General features: G+C 32.4%; 3 protein-coding genes across 3 annotated transcripts; 2 read left to right on the top strand and 1 right to left on the bottom strand.

Moving 5' to 3' along the window:
• Positions 1-322: 322 nt before the first annotated feature.
• On the bottom strand, positions 323-1,620 carry LOC146938303 (ethylene-responsive transcription factor 3-like). Its single transcript, XM_085752263.1, has one exon. The coding sequence runs from the start codon at positions 1,207-1,209 to the stop codon at positions 544-546; it is 666 nt and encodes a 221-aa protein (XP_085608389.1). The 5' UTR covers positions 1,210-1,620; the 3' UTR covers positions 323-543.
• Positions 1,621-9,704: 8,084 nt separating this feature from the next.
• On the top strand, positions 9,705-10,388 carry LOC146938302 (putative protein FAR1-RELATED SEQUENCE 10). The gene has a single exon (XM_085749613.1). It carries the CDS (start codon positions 9,705-9,707, stop codon positions 10,386-10,388), a length of 684 nt encoding a protein of 227 aa, XP_085605739.1.
• A 13,613-nt stretch (positions 10,389-24,001) lies between these two features.
• Positions 24,002-25,025, top strand: LOC146938301 (uncharacterized). The gene is made up of 3 exons (XM_085749612.1): positions 24,002-24,039; positions 24,280-24,439; positions 24,740-25,025. The coding sequence occupies exons 1-3, from the start codon at positions 24,002-24,004 to the stop codon at positions 24,956-24,958; spliced, it is 417 nt and encodes a 138-aa protein (XP_085605738.1). The 3' UTR covers positions 24,959-25,025.
• The last annotated feature ends 1,222 nt before the right edge of the window (positions 25,026-26,247 follow it).

Raw genomic sequence — 26,247 nt, 5'->3', positions numbered from 1 at the left:
TTCTAATTCTATTAGATCATAATGAACCAAAATCAGATTAATCCCAATCCATAACCATTCTAATTCTATTAGATCATAATAAACCAAAATCAGATAAAACCCAATCCATAATCAATCCAAGTTCAAATTTTAATTGATAGATCATAATAAACCAAAATCAGATGAAACCAAACCCATGATCAATCCAAGTTCTAATTCTAATAGATAGATCATAATAATTTCCAGTTTTTTCTCAAAGAACAAAAACATAGAAAATAAAATTATGATGAATAATAATATTAGCCTTTTTTTCATACATGAAAGCAGAAGAGAAGACAAACTCTCACAGAAATTAAGATTATATTATCATAATCTCATAACCGATCATCAATCATAAATTTCATCTTCATTTCATTTTCATTTTTTCCGCATAATAAAAAAAAGAGGAAAAAAAGAAGAAAAAAAAATTAAAAAAAGTGAGAAAATTTAAAAAAAAAAAAAGAAAAAAATCATAATTTCTTCCACAAACCAATACATGAAGTTCGTTCATATCATTTTTCATGATCAGAGGCATAGAACGGTGCAGTGCAGATCCTCACCACCTGCCACGTCAGCATCCTCCAACGGCGGCGCGTTGAGATCAAACGGCAGAGGAGCGCGTTTAAACGAAAGCATCACCGACGAAGCCGCGTTGTCGTTGTCGCCATCATCGACCACGGAAGATGATGAATCACAGTCACTCCGGCAATCCTCTGGTGCCACCGGCGGTGTACGGGGGTACCTTCTGCCGGTGACCGCCGACGGCAGCGACGGTGGAAGAACTGGACGTGGACCGCTGAAAGATTCAACGGTACTGCTCATACCAGATGAAGTAGGTCTCCGATGATCTTGATACTCGCCGGCAACAACTCCGGCACCGGCGCCGGTGAAGAAACGTTGATCGGAAAACGGATCTCCTGCGTCAAGATTATGGTAAAAAGGCTGTTGAAGAGGGAAATTCGTCTTTGCTTTAGGTCCACGGAGGTTTCTAGCGGCGGTGTCGTATGCACGCGCCGCTTGTTCCGCCGTGTCGAAAGTTCCGAGCCAAACTCTTGCTTTCTTCAAAGGGTCTCTGATCTCGGCGGCGAACCGTCCCCACGGTCTTTTTCTAACACCACGATATCTCGGTTCTTTGAAAAAAACCGGGTTCGAACCGGGTTCTGCCGCGGTGGTGCCGTTTCCACGACCCATCTTCAAAGGTTCAATCTTTTTTGAATTCTAAGATGACCCAGAAAATCAAATCGGTGAAAAAACGTTTCAAAATTGATGAATTTGATGAATCAAAGGAAAAACCTTTGACCTTTTTTCTCTTGTTCTTACAAAAAAGTCATTTTTTTTTTCAACAAGGGTTGAATTGAATGAAACTTGATGGATGAGATATAGAGAGAGAAAAAATGATGGGTTTTTAAGTTTCTAAGGGATTGTTTGGATTAAAGAGAAGATTTTGAAGAGGATGATGGAGGAGAGGGAGAGAGAGGAAGAGAGAGAAAGATGAATGGGTGGTGGGAGAGAGAAAGAGAGATTGTGGTTGAAGGAAAGTAGCATAACAAAGTTAACAACACAATATTGAATAACACCTTCTTCTATTGATCTTGTTCATCTATGTATCTGTCTATACAAAAATATATATATTAATAAATAATATTGAAAATGGACCTAAAAGAGTGTTGTTTTCTTTCTTACCTTTCCCTGTGGGTTTCTCTGGCTGTGGCTGGAATGCCCTTTCATACACTCTTTTCTTTTTTGTTTTTTCTTTAATTTTTGGTTTTTTTTACTTTTCATTTATTGACTAATTTTACTTTGTTTTTGATTTTAATCATTACCTTCTTCTTTTCTTGTTTTGTTTTAACCTTACAATAATTAGGAAAATGTACCTTAGGAATTTTAGGTTCAACCATAAGATAAATAAGATCTAATCAAAAATTGTTCTATTAAAAAAATTGAATTCATGTTTTCTAAAAAGATGACCAATTTTATGTTATGGATTACTAGTCTCCAAACAACATCATCAACAAATTACAAATCAACATTTCTTTGAATATTCAAAGTCAAATATTTCTAACGAAGTATAAATGATCGTTGACGTAAAAATATTTACACAATTAATGTATTATATTTATTAAATCTTTTAATTTATGCTCTAAACCACTTTAATAGGTGGTTCATCATAGAAAACCGATGTTCTCATGTGTAAAGATGGTGATCTCTTACCGTTTACACAAAAAACACATGAAAATTTAAATAGTTAGTTTGAATAATAAGAAAGTAAACTTTATTCTATAATAGTCTATGCAATTACACGTGAGATAATTCACTTCCTTCTTCATAAACAGATATTTGAAGATTACATGAATCTCTAAAGTGATAAATATCGCCTTCCAACATAGAAGTTTAAGGTCTTTTTCGTTCATAGGGTTGAGATGATAACTTGATTGATGTTGGTTCCACAAAAATAAAATAAAATGTGCTTCCAATGTAACTCAAATATGTTGGTTCCCGGAGGTCAATAGTTAGCATGACCCTTATTTTAAAAACTCGGTATCTAGCCTAAAAACTGACTAATCTGTTGAGTATAATTCTACAGTCCATTCAAAGACGGAACATAGCTCAATATAGACTTAGTGTGTATTTGCCTGTGCGACGGAGAGAATTGATTTAATAGAATTGATTTTAGTTAAAAGTAATTCTAACTAAAAAAGATTTTTGTTTGGCTACATTTATGTAAAAGTGAGTTGAACTATAAATTGTACGTAAAAATCACTTCAAGAATAAAAAACTACAAATCCTAATTTCAAGTATAATAAATTTGAGACAAGATCAATTTTACTTGACAACAACTAAACATATCAAAACCAATTCTACATATCCAAAATCAATTTTTGTCACTAAAAGCGAAATCAAACATACACTTAATCCATCGAAATTAACACCATAGGAATCAAATCTAAAACTTTGATAAGAACACATTTTACAGTTTCAAACCAACACCAATGTACCAATTCAACCAATGTACCAATTCAAATTAGTTCATCTATATTCTATTTTTAAAAGAGATTGTTAAATTGATTATCATTAGCATTTCTAGTTATTCTATTCCAAAATAATAGTCCATGGTAAACCACGTAGTAATATAGTCCACGGCACAGCTTTGCCTTTATTTTATTTTATAGTTTTCTTGCACACCTATCATTTATTTATTTATTTTGGGTGATGGAATTTAGGTGGTATCTTGAAATGACTAGAAAACCCTTGTGGTTTGTACGCGTAATAATATTGAGATGAACGAAAATGAAGTTGGAAGGTGAATGTGAAATAGGTTGGTTTGGTGACTCATTGTGGTGTTATTGGTAAGGTCTCTTTCATGATATCACAACTGTTCCTAACTTTTTATTTATATATATTTATTTTCTTTGATTTTCTTCTGTTTTTGTTCAGCGTTACAGACGGTAATATAGGCAGAAAAGTGATAATGCACGTGGATACTTTAATTAGATTTACTTGCTTGAGAACAGAAGCAATAGATTTTTGATTTTGGAGATGTTTCTACGCCAGGTTTTTATTATAAGGTAATAAATATTTTTGCATTTTAGAGCCAAAAAATATGTTTTTACCATTAGAAGAAAAAAAATATCTTTACTAATTTTCAATCATTTTGGTAGCTATAGAATCACATTGAATACCATTCATAGCTACGGGAATAAATTATAAATCTCTTTATTTGTAATTATCAAATCAGCTTTTTATGGAAGATAATTGTTTAAAATAATTGTCCAAAAAAGATATTTAAAACAATCAAAATAAATGATGATAATAATATACTGATCCCCGTAAAAAAAAATTATAATAATCTGCTGTCCATCTATTCAAAAAACTATATGTAATAGTAGTACAACTCTTAATAAAAGTTGTGTATTAACAATAAAAAATGTTCCTCGTAGCACAAAATATGGTAAAGAGAAACACCAAAGTCTTATAAATAGAGAAGAAACGACCCAAAAGACATAAAAAGGAAATAGTGTTGTTAGCCAATGTTCAAATAAGAGGAAAAATTAAGCCACTAACTATAATAACCAAAAGCTAAATTAACATATTTTGTCTCCAGCCACCAATAAGATAGCAACATGACTTTATATAATAGATGATGAATGAATTCTTCCTTTTGACTAAATACTTTATTACTCATCTCTTTCCAGATTACCTAAACACATGAAAACCAAATAACTTACATAAAAGATTGTCATACTTTTGAATCTCCTGTTAAAAAGACCAAACTGCATAAAATGATCCGAAATACTTGAAGGATCGACCGAAAAGAAATCAATCCAATGTCGAACATATTGCCGAATGTTGTTGAAGAAATTACAATCCAAAACCAAGTGATTAGCTGATTCTGAAGCACCACACCCACTTACACAAAGACGAGAGTCTTGATTAAGGATGTCTCGCCTAAATAAGTTGTCATTGGTAAGAAGTCGATCTACGAGAAGACACCAAGCAAACACATATACCTTCAAAGGAATGTCCTTGTGGCAAAGAAGATATGAAACATGAGTATGAACATGGGGAACAAAATTAACTAACAACTGCTTTGAGGTATGTGGTATTCTCTCATACATATTTGTTTCTCGAAATAGAAATGCTAGAGGGTATATTTTGGGTTTGTGCGTTTTATTCAAGTGTGGGACGTTGAAAAATTGAACAGAGCTCTGAATAATGGTTTATTTGGGCACCATATGGTATGGATAAATGTGGCACATTTCTCTAGGTTTCGTGGTGTAGGTAAGGTTTGGGAGATTGGGAGAAAGGGGCAAGGAAGCATGTGTTTGAGGGAGAACAAATCATGTTGAAATAGGGAGAAAGAAATAAGAAGAACGAGGGAGAAAAAGTGAGAATGTAGAGGGAGGGAGAGGTGGATTTGATAATGGTCATGCAAGAAAGATGGAATTGGAGAAGGTAAAGAATGATGCTCGTAGTAGTGATTAGGGAAGAGAAAGACGAAGGTTAGAGGTCGTTATTGGTAAAAAGCCAGTTTTAGGAGATGTTTCTTACGCCGATGTGATTGTCGAAAAAGGGAGGAATATTGATAGAGTTTTGAAGGTTAGGAAGTCGGGTTTCGAAGGAGTTAGTAATTATTGCTCAGATAAGGAAGATGTCGCTTGGACGCATAAGGTGTAGTAGGTAGGGTTCTAAAAGGAGAAGATGTCTTGGTAGTTCAACAAAGGATTCTTGATGATGGGTTCGAAAACGTCTATGTGATTCCCATGGGGGGAGACAATGTAGTTTTGACTTGCATCGAAAAAATACATGATAACTATTTATAATGATGCAATTGATTTTTCAATTTTTATTTGATGAGGTGATTGGACTTCGAAGGAGGACTTTGAATATGAAAGAGATGCACGGTTAACGCTTTGTGGTGTTTCGCTGCAGGCGTGGAACAATGATTTTCTTACTCCACTAGTTTCGACTCTTGGGTGGCTCTTAAAAGTGGATTCATGTACATCAAATCTTGAACGATTAGACTCACTCATATTTTAATCACTGCAAAATCGATGGAGGCCATCAATGTGGTGTAAGAATTGCTAGTTGCTAATATGCTTTGTAAAATAAAAGTTGTGGAGAAGATTGAGTTTGGTCTTGCAAGAGACGAATGCATTGAGGAAAAAGGTATATAATCTGATTCAGACTATTCTTAACATCAATGTGAACATGACCATGAGCCAATAATAGATACTTTTGTTTAAGAGCTGAAGGATGACTGGGAGCAAGCGATACTGTAACACTCCAAAAATTATATGTGATGATTTAACGAAGTTAATTGGAAGAATTCTTGATTTTTTTTTATTATAATGATGTTATGATGCTAGAATATTATGTTAGATATGAATAAATAGATTTATGTTGATTAATAATGTGCTAGAATGATTATTATGATGAAGGGAAAAAGTGAATGAAAGAATATAGAGGCGGGAGGTGTAGAATGGAAGGAAATAATTAAGTGGGGGAGGGAGGAGTAAAAATAATAAAAAAATAGAATAGAAAGAATAATAGCAAGAGGCTATCTCAAGTATAAAAAGAGAATTAACATTTTAAGCTGTCACTTTTGCTGAAACGTAGAAAAAAGAGGAGAGAATAGGCTATCTCACGTTTGCAACACGAAAACACAATGATAAATTAAAAATATAGGAAGGAATCAAAACAAAAAATAGTTGATGATGATAATATTAATAAGAATTGTAGCTCTTTGTTTTCCAAACTTGAATTTGTACTTCAATTATTTTGTTGGAGACATCAAGAACTAAAATCTATCAAAATAAGATGTGATAAGATAGAAATATAGGTGGGGTACTAGTAGAACTTGGTTATCAAAAGAAAAAAATGAAAAAGAAAAATGTAGATAAAACATCAAAATGATGTTCTACACAAAAAAAAAAGAAAATAACGAGCCAAAAAAATATTTGGTTTCTTAAAAAAAACAAAAAAGTAAAAAAGAATAACAAGTTCTACTAGTTCCCATTTCTCTTGAATAGCACGGCAACGGCTAGGGTGTGCTGATTGCTTAATTTTCAAGTCATTTTTTGGTGGAAAAACTCTATTTCACTCTCTTAACCCCTAAGTAATCATACATTATAAATAGAGACCATTCCACACTATTTTATTCATTCATAAAACTAGCAGTATAAGACAATGGTCAAACACCAGAAGCTTCAAGGCAGAGGACCTCCATCCTCCTCTTATTCTCTCAAGGGTATGTTTTTCTATTGTTTTGTAATGATGTCGGTTGCCATAAGCAACCAAACTTCTTTGATTAGGGTTCCACGATGAACCCTTTCTTATTTGTTGGATTCTATTAATAAAGTTTTTATTCAGTTTATAATCTAAAGTAGGCAGTTATTTGATAGATTAGAGAAGAGTGTCAGTGCAAACAGAGTCGTTGAGAAACTTCAATCAAGAACGTTGACCCTTTGCTTGAAATGGATAATTCTGTTGAATAGTCCTTTGAATTTCCTTTGCTGAAAGTAGAATTATCCGTTGCATTCCTTTTGTTCTTGTGGTTCATTGTCTGTTTGCACACGTAGACAGAAGAAGACAAAAGAACTGCTCTATCGGATACTTTGATAGGGTCAGTTTACAGAAGAAGACAAAACCTACGTGGATTATGGGTCCCTCAAGATTCTCTCAAATTTGAGGGTCTTCCAAGTCTGTCGACAACTTCTGAGTCTGATGACTTTCACAGAATCTGTTGAGGTAACTCTCCAGCTTATGTGAGGTATCCTTCTTCTAAGAACGTTGACTTCTGGTTATCCTTCCTTTAAATCTTCTACCATAGTTTTCTAGGCTTCTCTTGGTCCTTCTGATGCTCTTCATATGTTCATTCTTCAATGATAGATTCATTCTTTGATTTTGCACACTTTAACATATGTTAATATTCCAATTATTCTTCAATACTTTGTTATCGTCAAAACCCTATAGGAATTGTATGAACCACTCTTGTTCCAACATATTGGTTTCAACATTGAACGCTAATATATAGTACCATACTTCTTGCCTTTTCTCACAAAAGAGCAACCTTTCTTTTGTGCCTTTTTATTAACGGGATAAAAAACATGTTTAGTGATAATTAATGATTTACTTCTTGAATTGTAACCGGTGAATTAGATATATTTACAAAAGAGTAAAATTGGAAATCACATCCTCCGACATTTATGGCTATGGAAACAGGTTGTTTAGCAAGCTTTGAGCAATGCATCTTCATCGCTAGCTGAAACATTCTCATGGCCATCAATTGATATAGTTGGGACATTTTCCTGCAACATGAATGACTCTTGCAATGTTAAGTTCCTAAAGTTATTGGTCAATTTTAATCAATTTTGTAATGAAAGTTTAGCATGACACATTCACATTTGATGCATCACAATATCCAACATAATTTTTTGTATAAGGGTAATAGCTTTCTGTTGTTTAACTACTTTTTTTTCTTATTGTACTCAAATGCATATTCCATTAGATTTGCATCCTACTTTCTTGATTGTCACAATCTATAAGATCTTGTCTAGACAAGGGTACTAGCTTATTTTTTTTTATTTGGTTAATGTTTTCCACAACTACAACAGTTGAAAAAGCCCAAAAACTACTTATGCAAGACATTAATCAACAATAGCTTCTTAATTTTAACTAGAGTAAGGAGCGTAAAGAGAATTCCTACTTCCCTAAAAATGATCAAGTTTGGGAGCGCCGTTTATGGTACGCAACCTTAATGGGTCTCGTTTGGTAAGAGACTAGTTTTGACAAGTTTTTTTTTTATGTTGGTGTGATAACTTGCATGTGTAGGTCGATACAATATGAGTTACATGTTGTTGTAAGTAGTCAGTATTATATTAATTACATTTACAAATTGAATTCCAAGGTCAATTTAGGTAGTTCATAATTAGTACCTTTCCTCTTTTTCTTGGCCTTTTCACTGAAACGAGAAGAATCATTTCCTTCCAATTTCTTCATAATCAATACATAAGACGATATGGGAATTAAATTTCAATATCAATTTTTTGGTTGGATTCGTTTGATTTGATCCAGATTTGGGCATCACTTCACTTTGTTGAATGATTATTAGTGGTAAGTTTGTAGTATTTTAACCTTTACTAGTTTTGATAATATTCAATTTTGATTTTATTTTTGATAGAAATTGTAAATATTTGAAGGTTAAAGCACCCATATGGAATCTAATACAAGTGTCCTGGTAGATGCATCTCGAAATGAAGTAATGCAAGCTTATTATGTAAGTGAACATATACAAATATGTATAAGATGTGGTTGTAACCCATTTGTTTGTTAGATTATCTGACCTAGTTTTCTATACCATGTTTTTAGCAAACAATGGATGAGATTAGACATGAGAATGAAGGTGAAGCTGACGGGGAAGGAGATTATGATGGTAACGGGGAAGCAGATTGTATTGGTGATGGTGAAGGGGAGTTCTTGTTGTACTTGATGCGTAAACAACAACCGCAACTTCAAATAATAACCGACAATCGCAACTTCAAATAACAACGCAGCCACCGCAACTTCAAATAACAACGAACCTGCAAAACAAACTAGAAAATAAGCCTGCAAAATTAAACACGTTAGTATTAACCTGAGGCGTCACGAGGACTGTCCTTGGAATTTATCTACCTCAACGTGCGCAAACTCCCCAGGATACAGCGGGTCCTTCTCCTAGTGATGGAGGTAAGAGAAGAGCAAGAATCACAAATTTTATCAGGAAGATGTTTATCTCAGGAATTAAAAAATTGGAGGAGAAGAAAGCAAAGTTTTCTATTTTCTTTTGTGAGGTATGCTTGTAGTTTCTCTCTGTGAAGAACACGTTAGGAAATTACTAACAATATTTGGTTTTAATACTTATTAACAAAGTGGAAAAGTGATTTCTATATATGTGCCAAATTGATACGTTGCCAATTAATATTGGCACGTTGCAAAATTAATACTAATCAGTTACAAAATAAAACTAACTTTGCAAAATTGATGGAAAGACACATTATAGGCAAATCACATTTCATTCCACTATAATGAGTCATTGACCAAGTAAATGGAAAATTATAACTTTTGAAATATAACAAATAGTATAAAAATACAACAGTTCTCTACAAAAGAAAACGAAGATGATGAAGGTTTCTTAGGTTCTGAATACAATGAAGATAACCATTCTTGTGATGGGGCAGGAAATTTCATATACAGATGACAATGATTTGGAAGGAAATTCTGATGGTGTGAATGATTCAATATTTTCATATCTAAGTCAAGATGAATCATTTGTAATAGAAGGTATTGACGATATTGTAAAGATGGATATGTTTTACCTAAAAAATGAAGATGTTTCAAAGTTGCAATTTGAGAGTCTTGATGTTGCCTATAATTTTTATTGTTGGTTTGCAAAGATGAATGATTTTTCTGTGAGGAAAGGTCAAGTTATTAAAAATAAGAATGGAGGTGTTATTCAACAAACATTTGTGTGGAATCTTGAAGGTTTCAGGAGAGACAGGGGGTTAACAGTAGAGGAACATAAGCGTGGTCCGAAAAATAAAACTCATTGTGGCTGTGGAGCGAAATTTAGAGTGCATATTGATATACTTACACATCGTTGGTATATCACAATTTTCACGTTTGATCACAATCATGAAATATTGAGTGAAAAACATTGTCCGTTGTTGGTTGCTCATAGGAAGCTCAGTAAGTCAGATAAGATTCAAGTTAAGAACTTTGGCAATGCTGGTATCAAAGTAACTCAAATAATTGGTGCGTTTGCAAATACCGCTGGTGGGTATGATAAGGTAGGATTTATGAAGAAAGATTTACATAATCAAATTCTTAGATAAAGAAAATAGATGTTTTCGGATGCTAATGGTGCAGTTAGGTATCTTAAAGATATGCGACTTAAAGATCCACTGATGTTTGTTGAACATACGGTTGGTGCGGATGGTAGACTACAAAACTTATTTTGGAGTGACGATGAAAGTCAAAAGAATTTTGAAGTCTTTGGTGATGTTCTTGCTTTCGATGCAACATATCAGAAAAATAAGTACAATTGTCCATGTTGTTTTTTCTGGTGTTAATCACCACAACCAAACAAACATTTTTGCTACTGTCGTTGTTTCTAATGTGGTTGAAGGGACATATGTGTGGCTGTTGGAGCAGTTATTAGTTGAATAACAGACGGTGATATAGCTTTGAGAAATGCGATCAAGAAAGTATTTCCCAAGAGTTATCATGAAGTTTGGAAATTTGAAAATTTTTGGAATGATATGGTTGAAAAGTTCGATCTTGAAGACAATAGATGGATAAATGATATGTTTGAGAATAGGAAAATGTGGGCAACAAGTCATATTCGGGAAAATTTCTTTGCAAGAATAAGAACAACATCCCGGTGTGAGGCATTTCATAGTCATATGGGGCAATTTATACACTCCAAGATGAATACGACTGATTTTGTTAAGCACTTCCATATGTGTGTTGCGTATTTTTGTTTCAAAGAGGTCCAAGATGGGATTGCGGTGTTACATACCAATCTGAGGTCACTTGAGAGGTCTGCTTCAAATCAATTTACCAAAGAAATATTCATGATGGTATGAAAAGTCATTAAAAAGGTAACCCTAATATCGATACTTGATACTCAAGAGATGGCTGGCTTTTCAATTTATTCAGTGTCGAAAATCAAGCATAAGGTTATGTTTGATGTGTTTCTCATAGTCCATCAAACAACGATTTTGCATGTTCTTGTCTTAGAATGGAATCTATTGGAATTCCTTGTGAGCATATCATTGTTGTGATGGTATATCTTGATATTGATGAATTTCCTAAGTCTTTGGTATTGGATCGTTGGTCACAATTTGCATAGGAGTCGATTAGAGGTAATTACAATGATGGTTCACACTATTTGGATTCTCATTTGGTTGATAGACAAGTGAATTTGGTGTATCTTAGTAAAGAGATTTCTGATTGATCATATAAGGATGTTGATGATTATAAAAAAATATTAGAATATCTAACGGATGAACTTAATAGGCTTAAAGCAAAGTATTGCGAAGGTGGACCTGATAATTTACATGCTCAAGTGGAATTGGATAACATAATGAATCCTTCCTGTTCAAGAAGCAAAGGTTGTGGAGCTAACACGAGCAATGCAACGGGTCGCCGTCGGCGATCACAGACGTGTGGGATATATGGTGCAGGTGGACACAATAGACGATCTCGTCCCACTCATAATCCATATGGAGAATTAGTTCCAACTAGTTCATTACAAACCGAATCCTTGTGATTAATTAATGATATTTAAGCAGTTTAATGTGCGACATAACATTTAGTTTGAGGTACGTGTTGTGCGTTTACTAATCAGAAAAAATAAGCCATTTACTCATATTAGAATTAAAATTAAAATTGTAGGAAAGAATTTGTGACAATCTGGGTTGCTTGTTTGTCGTGAACAAAGTGTTGATGCTGGTGTTTTGGTTGGATCTACAATTATGGGTTGTTTTATGATTTTTGAAGTTGGTGTGGGTGCCTAAAGTGGATCTGCAATCATTAAGTGTTGAATTTGAGTGTTTGTAATAGATTGTTAACAGACATTAGTTGTTTAATTTACTTATTCTAGTTTTTTTTTGCTTGGTCTGTTGGGTGTTGTTTATTTAAATCCCTTTTAAAACTTGTTACCATATGTGTTAATAAAATTGAGGATGTGATTGTCACGAAAAATTGTGTATTTATGTGTGTTGAATTATATTATTGTGCATCCTTGTGGTGGGTTGTGGCGAATATGGCATATGGTTGTATAACGATAATTTTGTTTTCTTTGCTAAATTTGTATGTGGTTTGTTAAAACAAAAAAAATTATAGGTATTTAGAAGTACTCAGGTATTTAATTGGTAGTGTGTTGTGCAGTAGTGTATGAAATATCATGCGCTAACTGTGAAATAGTATATAAAATGTATGTTGTGTAGTAGTGTATGAAATATCATGTAGTAACTATGCAATAGTGTACAAAAATTGGGTATCCATTATCATGTTTAAAAGTTAGTGCATGATAATGTATAAAAATTGGGTACCCAATATGAGAGCTATAAACTTTTCCCAAATTCTGCAATATTTTATTGTACAGTAATTTACAAATTATCATGTACTAATTGGCAGTGCCTTGATGCAAAGTCTTGTATTTAACTGTGTGAATGAAAGGTTCTAAGTACCCATGTTTGTGTACTGAATTGAAGGCATAGAAGAATAAATATAAATTATATATAATTTAGCCATATGATACATGCGGTGTTTTCACACCAATAGATAGTCCAGGTGTAAACAAGAAAGACAATGTACCAAGCTGAATATGATGGTTCAAACTAGCTATAGTAGCACATGCCAATACATTGGGCAAGATACCAACCTTACAAGCAGTCTACCCAAAAATGACTTAATGGCTAAAGAAGTTAAGGATGCATAGAAGTTATTCAGATTATATTTTACATGATACAATAAATTCACTGTTAAATAGTAACAAACCCCAAAAGTTTTTCCAACACAGTAGGTAATGTTTCAAAGAAGTTTTTCCAAAATAGCAGGCAATGTTCCAAAATAAGTAGAATTAGATAACGAAGCATCACGCTTCGTCAACTGAAGTAGTCATCAGTTGCCAATAGTTCCTCGCCTTCCTTATAAGGTCATTATTGCTTTTGTTGTGGTTACCCATTAACAACCTCATGGTAACGACCATTATGGTGTGGTTTTCATTCGGCTGCATCAACATGTCAATAATATTAGATTATATGTTGAGTATATATGTTGAGTAAATTATAGTGCAACTATATAGAACAAAACTTAACATCACAAAAAAAATTATAAATCTCTTACCACCCCAATCATGTTGCTAGTGAAATTGTTTTGCATGTTTAACCATTCAACAACCCATAAAGCAGAATTATCACTGGCAAAATCAATAAAATTTCATAAACTTTTATAATTATGATTATTGATATTTCCTATTGTGATGTTCAAGCAGATCATAGTCATATTTGATATAAAAGATTTGGGTGAGGCTGACTTGATTTTGGGAATTAAGTTGACAATTAAAAAATGATTTTAGAATGTCTCGAGAACATTTTGTTGAGAAAATTTGATTTTTATGACTCTAAACCAGTTAGTACTCCTTATGATGGTAATTTACATTTGAAAAAGAATAATTGGAGCAGTGTATCTCAATATGCCCAAATAATTGGTAGCCTTATGTATTTAATGAATTATTCAAGATTGGATATTGCATATGTTGTAAATATATTGAGTAGATATACTCATAATCATGATAAGGATCATTGGAATGCTTTATGTAGAGTCTTGAAATATCTTCGAGGAACCATGACTCATGGTTTATGCTATGTGGGATACCCCAGTGTACTTGAAGGGACACTGATGCTAATTGGATGTCAGATTCTGATGAGACTAAATCCACAAGTGGATTTACTTTTTCTCCTGGTGGGGCTACCGTCAGTTGGAAGTCATCTAAGCAGACCTGTATAGCCAGATCCACCATGGAGGCTGAGTTTATTGCTCTAGACTTGGCAAGCCCTGAGGCCGAGTGGCCAAGAAATCTCTTAGCAGATATTCCTTTATGGAAGAGACCAGTTCCTTCCATATCTATAAATTGTGATTGCTAAACAGCAATAGCAAGAGAAATAATAATGTTTATAATGGGAAAAGAAGACATATACATATACGTCATAATTCTGTGAAGCAGCTGCTGAATGATATGGGGTTATATCCCTAACCTTTGTAAGGTCAGAAATGAACCTAGCGGATCCGTTTACAAAACCACTAAATAGAAAGATAGTGGAAAGTACATCGAGGGGGATGAGACTTATGCCTAATACAAAAATTGAGAGTGATGGTAACCCAACATAGATTGTGAAAATTCGCAAGGCTATGTTCATATAGGTAAGAACAAGTCGCTTGTCAATTTGATGAGACACTGTCCATTTTATTTTTGAAATTTTCATCCCTATGGTGTAGGATAGTGTATACTACGGCGTTGAAGGTTGAGTTGTACTCTTAATGACTCTATAGCTCATATATATGAGTGGTGCACTTGACCTCTGTTATCAAAGCGGAAAAGTTGCGCGGCGCGGCCACCCCAAAAATTGACGCGACGCGGTATGCGGGCGCGTAGCGGGAGCTATTTCATGACGCAGACACTAAAACTATAAATATATTTAGTATTTTTTTTATTTTTTATTTTTTTTGGTAGATAGACGAAATGGCAAAGCCATTATAAACTCACACACACAAGTGGAGGTACCGGGGTTCAAACCTCGGTCATGGCATCCGGCCTAACAATTTCGGCATTTTGCCAGTTGAGCTAGGACTTCTGGATATATATTTAGTATTAGTATAAATGAAAAATTAAAGATTATTAATTGTTTTTAGTATCAAATACTATTATACTTAAATACTTTTAATGATCAAATATCATATTGTTCAAAAAGAAAAATTAAAATACCTTAAATAATATACTTAAACAATATACTTAAGTACCATAATGCTAAAAAAAAACTGAAATACCTTAAACAATTATTAATTGCATTCATATTAGTAATATTAATTGCATTCATATTAGAAATATTAATTGTATTCATATTATTATTATTATTATTATTATTATTATTATTATTATTATTATTATTATTATTATATTATTATTATTATTATTATTATTATTATTATTATTATTATTATTATATGAGTGTGACTTTTTAAATCATATTAGCAATTAATTATTGAAATGTAAAAGAATGTAAAGTTAAGTGAACAAGAGGATTCAATTAAAAAAAGAATAAAAATTTGATAAGTGATAAGAATGCAAAACGACAAATAATAGGTAGTAGTGAGTTAGTGGGTTATAGGCTGTACTAGAACAACCAGGAATACAAAACGACAAAGCAGAAATTGCACTATAACGTGTTTTTTTCAACCCAATTAAAAAAATCTGTATCGTCGTTTAGAAAAGATTGGATCTTGGATCCGACCCATTAACCAAAGTTGACCCGCTCCGACCTTACCACTACTGTTCTTACGACAAACAGAATCAGCCGATCTACACAAATCTTCTGTTCTTACGACTTTCTGGCACCCATATTTTACACATAACCCAAATTGCGCCTGCTTTGACCGCGATTTGATCCGATCCGCGTCATCGGCCGCTATCACCAAACGCGCTGCGCGGTCGCTCTCTGTGGCGTTTTGGACATGTTGGCCGCTCCGCGCCGCAATAGCTTTTGTAGCGACAGCTATTGGCAACAGAGTGCTTGACTGTAGTGTACACCTAATAGAGTCACCTATATGAGTGTTGGAGGTGAGGCCGCCTCTATGAAAGTTTAGGCATTCTTTCTAGAGTCACTCATGAAATCCAGGCATAGGTGTAAGGCCAAAATGCACCACACCGCGTTGAAAAACTATGGACGAGAGATCAATGTGAGTGATGAGATCACTGATTCACAAACGGAATGAGGTTGATAGAGGTTATAATCTTACCGACATTCTAGTGCATCAAATTTCATTTGATCTATGTGCTAGTTCATAGTCCAAAAGACACTAGTACTTATGCATTGATGTTTCAAGCTCTTAGTAACATACACAACTTTAAAATAAATTGTGGGGGATTGTTGTATTTTTATTATTATTTTTAATTTATTTTAAAGTTAATATATTGTTTCATATATATCCTAAGTAAATAATGATATCATCATTATTTATAATGTGAGAAACGTACCCATGTTTTACGTTACATACCTGACACCTTGAATATTACTTGGTCAAAATCTAATTAATAGGAAAAACGGTTTTGGTTTGGTCAAATGTGTGTAACGTTAACATTGAAACAAATTGATATAAAGGACTCACATGTCTAAAGGATATAAAAAAATAAAAATAAAAATAAAGCTTCGACAATTTTCATATTCACACATATATTTTAGAGTTGTGTTATTGTTTCTTTGAGAATCCAATAGTTGTTTCTGTGCCCTTGCTAGATCACGTGCAGTGTTAGTGGGAAGTGGTTGTTGTATGCTAGAGAGCACTAGGTTTGAAGCCAACTGCATCAGGTGATTGACCTATGGCGGCGAAATGCTCTTAAGCCCAGTGCGTTTTCACGTCTCAACCAACAACCGATAAGTTCTTCCTTTCTTCTTTGTTTTACTGAGAATTATATGTATAATTTGTTGTTATATTTCTTGATTATTATTCCTATTTATTAATTAATTCAATGTCAATTTTCCAACAAATTATTGTATGGCCATGACCCGTTAAAGAAATGACCGTAACTAGTGTCATAGTTGGGAATACCTCTCGCATCCACTATGTCCCAATACTTGAAGTCAGCTAGCATGCAAAATGAGAAGTTTCCATTGTACACCAACTCAACAATCTTAGATAGCGTGGCTCCCTAATGAATAAAATTTTAATGGTCATCCATTGTTTGTAATTAATATGTTATCTCAAATATATTTTAACAGTTGGTAGTGTAAATTTAAAACATACTTACAATATTTCTAATGGTATTCCTACTCTCCGCTATCACGTCGTCCCTCAAGTGAGAGTCAAAATATATCTTTTGATTATCTAGTGAAACTACCATAAGAAACCAATGACCGTGAGTGTCTTTGATAGGAACATATATCTACACATAATTGGGGAAAAATAAACATGTCAATTATGTTATTAATTTATTTATTTGGAAGAAGTAAATATGTTTAACAATTATATTAATGTTGGTTAAAGTTAAATTTTACCAACTTTAGTCGATCAAAACGATCCATCCAATCTAGACCATGAAATTTGTGTAAGTCCTCACAAATATTTCCCTTAGCAAAATTCTCATGTTTTGAAAACATATTAAAAAGAATGGAGATGGCATAATGTTTGAAAAAGTTTAAACAATTTTAACAATATACAATGTTTTAAAGTGATTTTACCTCAAAGGACGGTGGTAGGAGCCACAACGTTTTGCTTAAGGTGTTATGTTGTGTTCACGATACTTTGAGAACCATCATTAGTATAATCTAGTTAAAGGTTAAATTTGCATTAATCCATACATCCCTGATACATAGTAATACGAACTAACATGCAAACTATGGAAGAGATTTGGACATATTTATAGTTTAATACATTACCTCACTAGAAATCAACATGTCTGGGCACATACATTCAAAGTCTGATCTTGAATATTCATTCATGCTAACCTTGAAAATTATATCTCTATAATACAAAAAAAAAAAAACAGGTTTGTTATGTTTTACCCTATAATTAACAATAGAGTGCGAGGAGTATATGATCTAGATTATTAGCCTTGAGTCGATGTTTTCCTGGAACACGCAAGCACAAACATTAATCTCTACTTGGTCCAGCTTCATATCAGGTGTAGTTTTTACGGCACATCTAAAATATTGAGCATATAAAGATGAACTTAAATCAAGATTTCCTTAGTTGTTAAATAATTAATAATAATAATTTGTTGTTGTTATAATGTTACAAAGTAGATGATCACTTTTGCCAACGTAAGTCCAACATTGTTCATAAAGGCACTTGTCCTTCCAACGACGGCAGTAGGCTTAGTTCTAGTACCAGGAGAACGTCGCATGCAGATTTTGGTGTGGTTTTCATTTTTCCATGTGAACCAATAGCAACACCGCCTTTAGCTTTTGATCCATCACCGGGTGATGAAGGTGTGAATGATAACTCTCTGGACATAATTGCTGATGGTTTTATTGTCTTCTTCATTAGTAGAAATAATGTTCGAATTTTAACTTAACCGCAATTCAATTTTTGTTACACATAATACAATGTTCAAACAAAATCCTATAATGTGGCATATATTGGTTATCAGTGGTTTTGTTTGAAGTAAAACGTACCTCGTCCACGATTACAGGATTTCTGGGTTCATTCCTTCATAAAAATGAAATGGTATCAGTTTGGTATGAACAGATGCATTTGTAATACATTAACAAAAATCAATTTGGTAAAAGTTTAAAGTCAATGACTTACATGTTGTTCTCTTGAGTTTATTCAGGAACTAGCACATATTGGTTAAGATCCAAGGTAAGAAGTTAGTGGTGTTGTGGTGTAAAATATGGAGAAGAGATTAAAATGAATATGCAGAGATGTTTACAAGTAGAGATGTTTACAAGTATATGATATAATATAATTGAAAAGTTGTGAAGGGAAATAAGGATTAATTTTGAATTACGTGGTGCTATTTTTGAGTCTTTACCAAACCAATAGCATTTAATGTAGATATGACCTACTAAGAAGGGTGCTTGAGTGCTTGCCTATGGAAGTTGCCGCAGGCCTCACACTAATTACTTTGGAATTCTAACTTATTGAAATTGTCTAGTTTAAAATTTAATAAACATCTATGTTTACATTTTGTGTCCAAGACTAGAAATAAATTCTATAGTTACATGGGTTAATTATAATATATGGAAAATTACATTGACCTGTCTTAAGTTTTTATTGAATGTCACAAACAATCCCTCTAGTTTTAAACATAACACCCACCTCCCTTAATTAACTTTCTAATCAACACAAACAACCTGTTTTGTTTAACACTGTTTGTCAAGGTTAAGTTAAGAGGCTACTCATATAAATGAAAAAAAAAACTACTCTACTCACAAATGAACCATTTAGTAAAGGTTGTTCTCAATAGAAGAAGACGGACAAGAAGGCAGAAACTAATATTCATTTATGTCGCAGACTTTTCCTTTTTCGTCCATAACCGGTGTATAATTTCATCTATCCCTTTCTCGATAGAATTCCATTGTAGTTTGTCTCGAAAATTAGTCAAGATCAAAATACTTATCAGTGATAATCTATTTTACGAAACTAAAGCCAACAACATGAAGTAATGATATTACATATAAAATACAGATCACGATAATAGTAAATGAGCAAGGAAAGTTGCAGGTCACAATGGAAAAGCCATAAAAGTATACATTCAAAAGAACAAGGAATCGATGTTGATTTCATGAGAGAGAAGAAAGCTAGACATGGTTGGAATTGACATAAGGAGAATACCAGAATAAGTTGGAAATGTTATTTGTGTTTCTGTATTAATGATAACTAACGGTGTTAACCCAAGGGAGGTAATTGCTTTGTTTAAAACTAGAGGGGATCTCTATGTTATTTAGTGAAACCTCAGGGGAGGTTAGTACAATTTCCCCTATAATATATTATAATATAAATGGTTGACAAACAAGTGTATTTATATAATAAAATGGTTTGAAATATATGCAGGATTGTATACTAATTTTTATATAGTTTAATTTATTACTTTTTCACAAAATATTTGATTATTGTCAAACGACTACCACAATATAAAACTTTACAAATTGTGACGTTAATTTTAAGTCTCAAATAAGATAGAACTTCCTGACAACATCATTTTTATCTAAGATAGGAATGTGTCATCTGTTTATATTTGTATTAAAGACAAATAATTCAATAAAAGACGATCAATATAGATTACATTAAAAACCATATTCATTAACTTTTGTCGCGACATATTTGTATCTTATACTCCCTCCGTTTCAAAATGTTTAAATAAAATACTCCTTCCATTTAAAAATAACTGTCGATTTAGACAAAAAAAATTGTTTGAAAATGAATGTCACTTAGAGTTTCTAATGTAATGATATATATTTTTTCAACTGTACCACTTAATACTATATACATCATTTATAATTTAATGAAAAACATGGTTGATTAGGATAATTTGATAAAATAACATCTCTATTTTTTTGAAACAATCTCTATTTTTTTAAAATAATTGATTTCTTAATATGTGTGAAAAAACCATAAACGACATTCATTTTGAAACGGATTGAGTATTTATTTAAAATAATTGAAAATTTAAGGATTTTTTTTAATTAAGTTGTTTATTGGATTGTCATCTAATAAATACTTATTTTCACCTTTTTTTACAAATAGGTTAAGTTTCATATTAATTACATTTATTCTTAATGTCTTCTAAACTCGTAATTTTAAAGTTGAGATCCTAACTTATATATAAAAAAAAGAGTAATGCTAGCAACACTCTCTTTTGAACACCCTCTCTAATACTCACTCTCTAGTTGGTTTAAATCGTCGTGGATCTACATTTTGAAAATTGAACCGCCACAAAATGGTGGGACATACAATGATTTCATCCAATAAAAAACTGAGTGTTTGAGAGAGTGTTGAAAAGTGAGTGTTGTTAGCATTCCTCATAAAAAAAATTATGAGATTGCATGTGTCTTTTTGTACATAAAAATTGTGTTGAAATGATTACGAACTAACTTATTAAGTGGATAAGGGCAACCAAAATGATCAAGCCAACTAATGGCTGGTCTTTAAAATATTAATACAATGTAAAATGCATGCATATATTGAATGAAAAATATAAACATACCCGTAAAAATCTCAAAGTTGATATTGATCTACATATTGATTATAAATAAGATATAAATGTAGTTATATATTACATACTACAAGGAAGCAACATCAACCAAAGTCAAGAACAACATACTATATGAACCCATGCATGGTTCATTATTTTGGTATGCAAATGGTTGAGACATGGTAGACTATTTAAGGTTGTGTATTACCAAACTTATTTTCTCCTTTCAAAGCAGAAATCTCCATGTTAAGCGTGAAGTTTTCGTCAAGTGACCTTTATAGCTCTTTAGATAGGAGTTGAACATTGTAATAGTTGTAATCATGTATCCTTCTTCTTGTAGCCTTTAGCAATCGACGCAAGAATTGCACAACGACATCTTCATTTGCATCATATTCATTCTTAGCAAAACGACCAACTGCTACGAGGGGACCGACCATAAAGGAGCATGACAAACAACAATGATACCTTACAAATTCTAAACCTTGATCTACTTTTACCTCATCCAACTTGTAATTTACTTGTTTAACAATCCTCAAACGGCTACACACTACATCAAGTTGTTTTTGTTTGCTACTTTGTAGAATGATATCAGAAGCGATTGTCTTCAGCCAAGTTGGTGTAAACTAAAGCTTAAATACATAAAGTTGTAATAAAGAACATGCATACATATATTGAGAGTGTTGAATAATATTTCATACCAGTTTCTATGAAAAATATGTTGTACAATATAAAAACTTACAAGTTTGAGGTGAATATATCTGTGTAAAATCACGAGTGTATGAGGATTCACCGACATCATACGAGTTGTTAATGGAAGTTTTGACATATTCACGCCCAACTTTCTTGCAATACCGCTCATAAGCCTCTTCTGCTTCGTTGATATCGTTGTAGCTTTCATGGAAGTTATTACTCCATCGGTTAACTTGGAGGAAAACATTAGACCATTCATGATAAATGCCAGGCTTCCTACCTTCAAAAACTACATATATTTTACCATTACCCATTGTTTCACCAGTTATGAGCATTAACAGGGCGCACACAATCCAAACCGCTGTATAGACACTCTTTTATAAATATTGGAACTTAGTAGTCTTACGCTTTTACATGACAGTTATTTATATTTATTTGTTTTTGGTCAATGACTTTACCACATGTCATTGTGATAGGTTGTTGAAGATGGTTATTATTTCCAACCACTAGCATTAATAAGTTTTGTTATTTTGGGGTAAAAGTAAATTTACTTTTATATTTACTAAAGGTTGTTTCCTACTGTATGCAAACTGGCATCCATTAACTTTGGTATATGTATGTGTATTTATTGGTTATTTCCATCAATTACCAAATTAATCATGATAAGAACTTTATTTGACAAATTACATTATTTATCCTTTAAATTTTAAGTATAATAATAAACTGACTAATACTAATGGATGTTTTATGAGAATCTTGGAATCAACGAATTCTCACAAGTGACATTCTTCGTTAAAATAACTAATATTCAAACGGAAAACATTGAAAGTCGGATTAAGATTGTGTTTTAAGATTAAACCAACTAATACTAATGGATGTTCTAAGAGAATCTTGGAATCAACGACTTCTCACAAGTGACATTCTTTGTTAAAATAACTAATATTCAAACGGAAAACATTGAAAGTCGGAGTAAGATTGTGTTTTAAGAATAAAACGACTAATACTAATGGAGTTCTATGAGAATCTTGAAATCAACGACTTCTCACAAGCGACATTCTACATTAAAATAGTTGTTAATTATTAAATATCACAAAATTAATTTTTACTATTAATAACTTAAAATTAACTACTAATAACTTAAATCTAGTACAATATTAACTAGTTTAACCATCCAGTTAACTAGTAATAACTAAAAATTAGTACAACATTAACTAAGCCTTATTCTAAAATTAAAAAGGATTAATTATACACTACCTAAATATCGGACAAATAGGTACTAGACCAAACTATTTTTCCTTGCAGCTAGTCTTCAAATAGCCATCCCATCCCTTCTTTTATGGCCAACATGTCACACTCTTATTTGACCTTTTCATGCAATATAACGTTGAAGCATGCACCATTGACTATTTCCAACACGCTTTCCATTACTAACTCCGCAGCCTGCACTACTGGCTACAATATATGACTTGATGGAGGCAAATATTGAGATCTGTTTTCACATTATGTAATTACCATTTCCATCGGGGAAATGCTAACTTGTGCACTTAATGCATAAGTTAATGAGTCAAAATATAAATATTTCCTTCTAATCAATGCATTTGAATTTAACTTGTTTACCTTTGATTATATAAATGCACAAAATTTAATAAAAAGTTTTTACTTTTAGGTTGCTTAACATATGTCATAACAGATTGAGCACAAGTTAGCATGACCATTTACATTAAGAATACCATTATTTTAAGACCATTCAACCACTATTATAGGAAAAATTTAACATTAAACGAAGGAAAATGTTAGCTAGTGTCCTCGGGCTACCAGTTAAGAATACTACAATTAAGTTTTACGTTGAAAAGTTGTGAAAATTGGAGTGTTTAACTTTTGATAGATAAATGACCCTTAAATGAACTCATTTCATATATGAGCAATTTTTTGTGGTCGCAATCATAAATATAATTCATTTAGGTACACATATGAATGGAAATAAGTTAAAAGAAAGAAAAATAAATTTATTGCTATAATGGTAAATATTACGGATTATTTTAATATAATTAAAAATCATTTTGTTTAAAAATCAAAATTACATATTCAATAATTTATTTGTAAAATTTAATATACCAGTTATTTTCTTAACAATTTTTATATCGATACATTACTCCAGATGTTATGATAATTAATGGTTAACTTTTATCTTGGTGTAATATAAGAATTGATTCTTCCTTTTTTTTAAAAGTAAAAACCCATTCTAATTTATACAACCGACAAAGTGCTGAACCTTATCTGACATCTATTTCATTTCTCACTCATCCTCCATTCTTAGAACATTTTCCAAAAACAGCTATGAACAAACACACTATCAACAACAACAAAAGGATGAAGTTCGAAACTAAACTATGGAAAATAAAGGTACTATATTTGACAATTAATTATCTCACATGGTTAGTATCCCTTACATATAACATTTACCCTATTTTTTCGAGATGTAACTTATAGGATTATGTCTTCATCCCTGCATCTTTTTTTATACGATGGAAAGAAGAGTTGTTGTTGGTTACTCAGATTTATGACGATTGTGGAAGAGTGTTTTAATGTTTGATTAAACATGCAACATGTGGAAGAGGCAAACTAACAACAGATTTTACCATCATAGGGGAGTTATACGGTATAACAAAATCTGCAAAGATGAAGTTTGAGTTTGTAGATTTTTTGTTTTTGAGTTTAACAATTCCATTACAATCGAAAAAAAGGACTCCAAATTTGAATGGAGTTCATACAAATGTACATATGACAAATGAAATGAGGCAACCTTTTATTTTGAATCAATCAACAACTCAAAACCAAGTATGGGGGGGGGGGGGGGGGGGTAGATACACCTTTATGGGAATCTACTGTTTCTGCTTCCATGATGAAAGGGGGACAACCACTGGTGAGACCGCAAATCTAATTTTTAGTTGAATTCCCTTATTTTCAGTTTCTTTATTGTTAGATTAACTACAAAATTTTGTTTCAATTATGCAATTGGATGCTGAAACTTCACACTTTCTTCACATGTAGATGATTCCAGAACATGTGGTATAAACAAAGTTCAATGAAAGATCGAGTCATATAAAAGTATCAATTATGGGTGAAGTAATTGAAAACTGGAGCCTGATTTGGAACGACAAACACAAATCACAATGTCATATTGGTCTAGGATGGTATAGGTTTTTTGATAAGTCTTTAACATGCATTGTTGACAAGATCCAATTCTGGTATCAAGGTCCAGGGATATTTCGGGTAAGTATAGACAAATGTTAATTTACGCTCCAAAAATTTGTCATCATGTTCATTGTAATTTATTTTTTCATTTTAGCTATTCCTTAAACTTGCATTGTAATTTATTTTTTCATTTTAGCTATTCCTTAAACTTGCAACTGATTGTCTGCCATTATGCTATAATTTAATTTAATCTACATTCAACTATGTATGAGATAATATGTCCAGGTGATGAAAATTACATCATTATAACATTACACCATTGTAAAGGCAACATCAAATGAGATATATTGTGCGACTAAAATTATCATGAGTTTAAGTTTATGTAAGATTATGCCATTGATGATTAGTTATTTCAAAATTTTACCATTATTAATTCCTTTGTGAAAAAAAAAACATTATTAGTTTCAAAATTTATAAGTAAATTTACCCAACCTTGAGAACTAACTAATAATATTATACGAATATTACTACGCTTGATCTAAATAAGCAAGTCTCAACCCAAGTCGCAAGATTAACTATCAAAATTGATCTCATCAGATTGTAATCACTAATTGATTGAATAATTATGATTACAAACATGTATTACTATTAGCATCGAGCTTTCTTCTATTGTGCAACCATTATAATATATTACAGACTAATACAACACCCACAATGTGGGAGAAAGAATTAATGGATTTGAATATGTAATGTTCCTTTTGTGTAACGGAAAGCAACAACACACAATCAACGTGCCTCCTATCCAAAATTTTGATTTTATTCCAATTTCTAAGGACAATGTACAAGTTAAAAACACTACCAGGGTTGCACCACCTAACATCTAGCCAAAATGAAAACCTGATAACTTGAAACTGCTAGAAAGGTTTGGCAGTTTTAGAGTTGCAACAATGCCACTGGCTAGAGCACAGATGGACGCCAAAACAAACGTAGGAATATTGCCACCACCAAAGAGAGCATTCCATGAATTAGACTCAAGGGATATAATCATATAAATAAACAAATAATACATCAAAACAGAACTAACAACATTTACAGGAAATTCAAATTTCACAAGAGAAACAGGGGGACTCGTAGCAACTAATTCAGAAAGTAGCTATTACAGAAAGAGGAAAAGAAAAAATGAAGATAAGACATTAAAGTACAAAAAGCAAACTGGGATTTCATTCGAGTAAATTCCATGCAAGAAGTCCCCTACTAACATGCTCCACAAAAAGAACATTATGAGTTTTTTCCATATCAAATATTAATTTGTCTCATTCTTCTAGCTTCTAGTCCGCAACAAACTTGGATCAACCATCAGCTAGATATTTCACACTGCCATAAGTGAC

Source organism: Medicago sativa, chromosome 3 (genome assembly GCF_051527215.1).
Source record: "Medicago sativa cultivar Bolivia chromosome 3, Bolivia_mono, whole genome shotgun sequence".
NCBI lineage: Eukaryota > Viridiplantae > Streptophyta > Magnoliopsida > Fabales > Fabaceae > Medicago > Medicago sativa.
This window is presented reverse-complemented; position numbering and strand designations above follow the sequence as displayed.

Bases quoted from the DNA above. Each gene is read 5' to 3' on its own strand.
- LOC146938303 (XM_085752263.1), bottom strand. From the start codon at position 1,209: ATGGGTCGTGGAAACGGCACCACCGCGGCAGAACCCGGTTCGAACCCG.
- LOC146938302 (XM_085749613.1), top strand. From the start codon at position 9,705: ATGAAGATAACCATTCTTGTGATGGGGCAGGAAATTTCATATACAGAT.
- LOC146938301 (XM_085749612.1), top strand. From the start codon at position 24,002: ATGAACAAACACACTATCAACAACAACAAAAGGATGAA. The intron at 24,040-24,279 runs GTTCGAAACTAA...AACATGTGGAAG, and splicing joins AACAACAACAAAAGGATGAA to AGGCAAACTAACAACAGATT. The intron at 24,440-24,739 runs GTACATATGACA...CATGTGGTATAA, and splicing joins TGAATGGAGTTCATACAAAT to ACAAAGTTCAATGAAAGATC.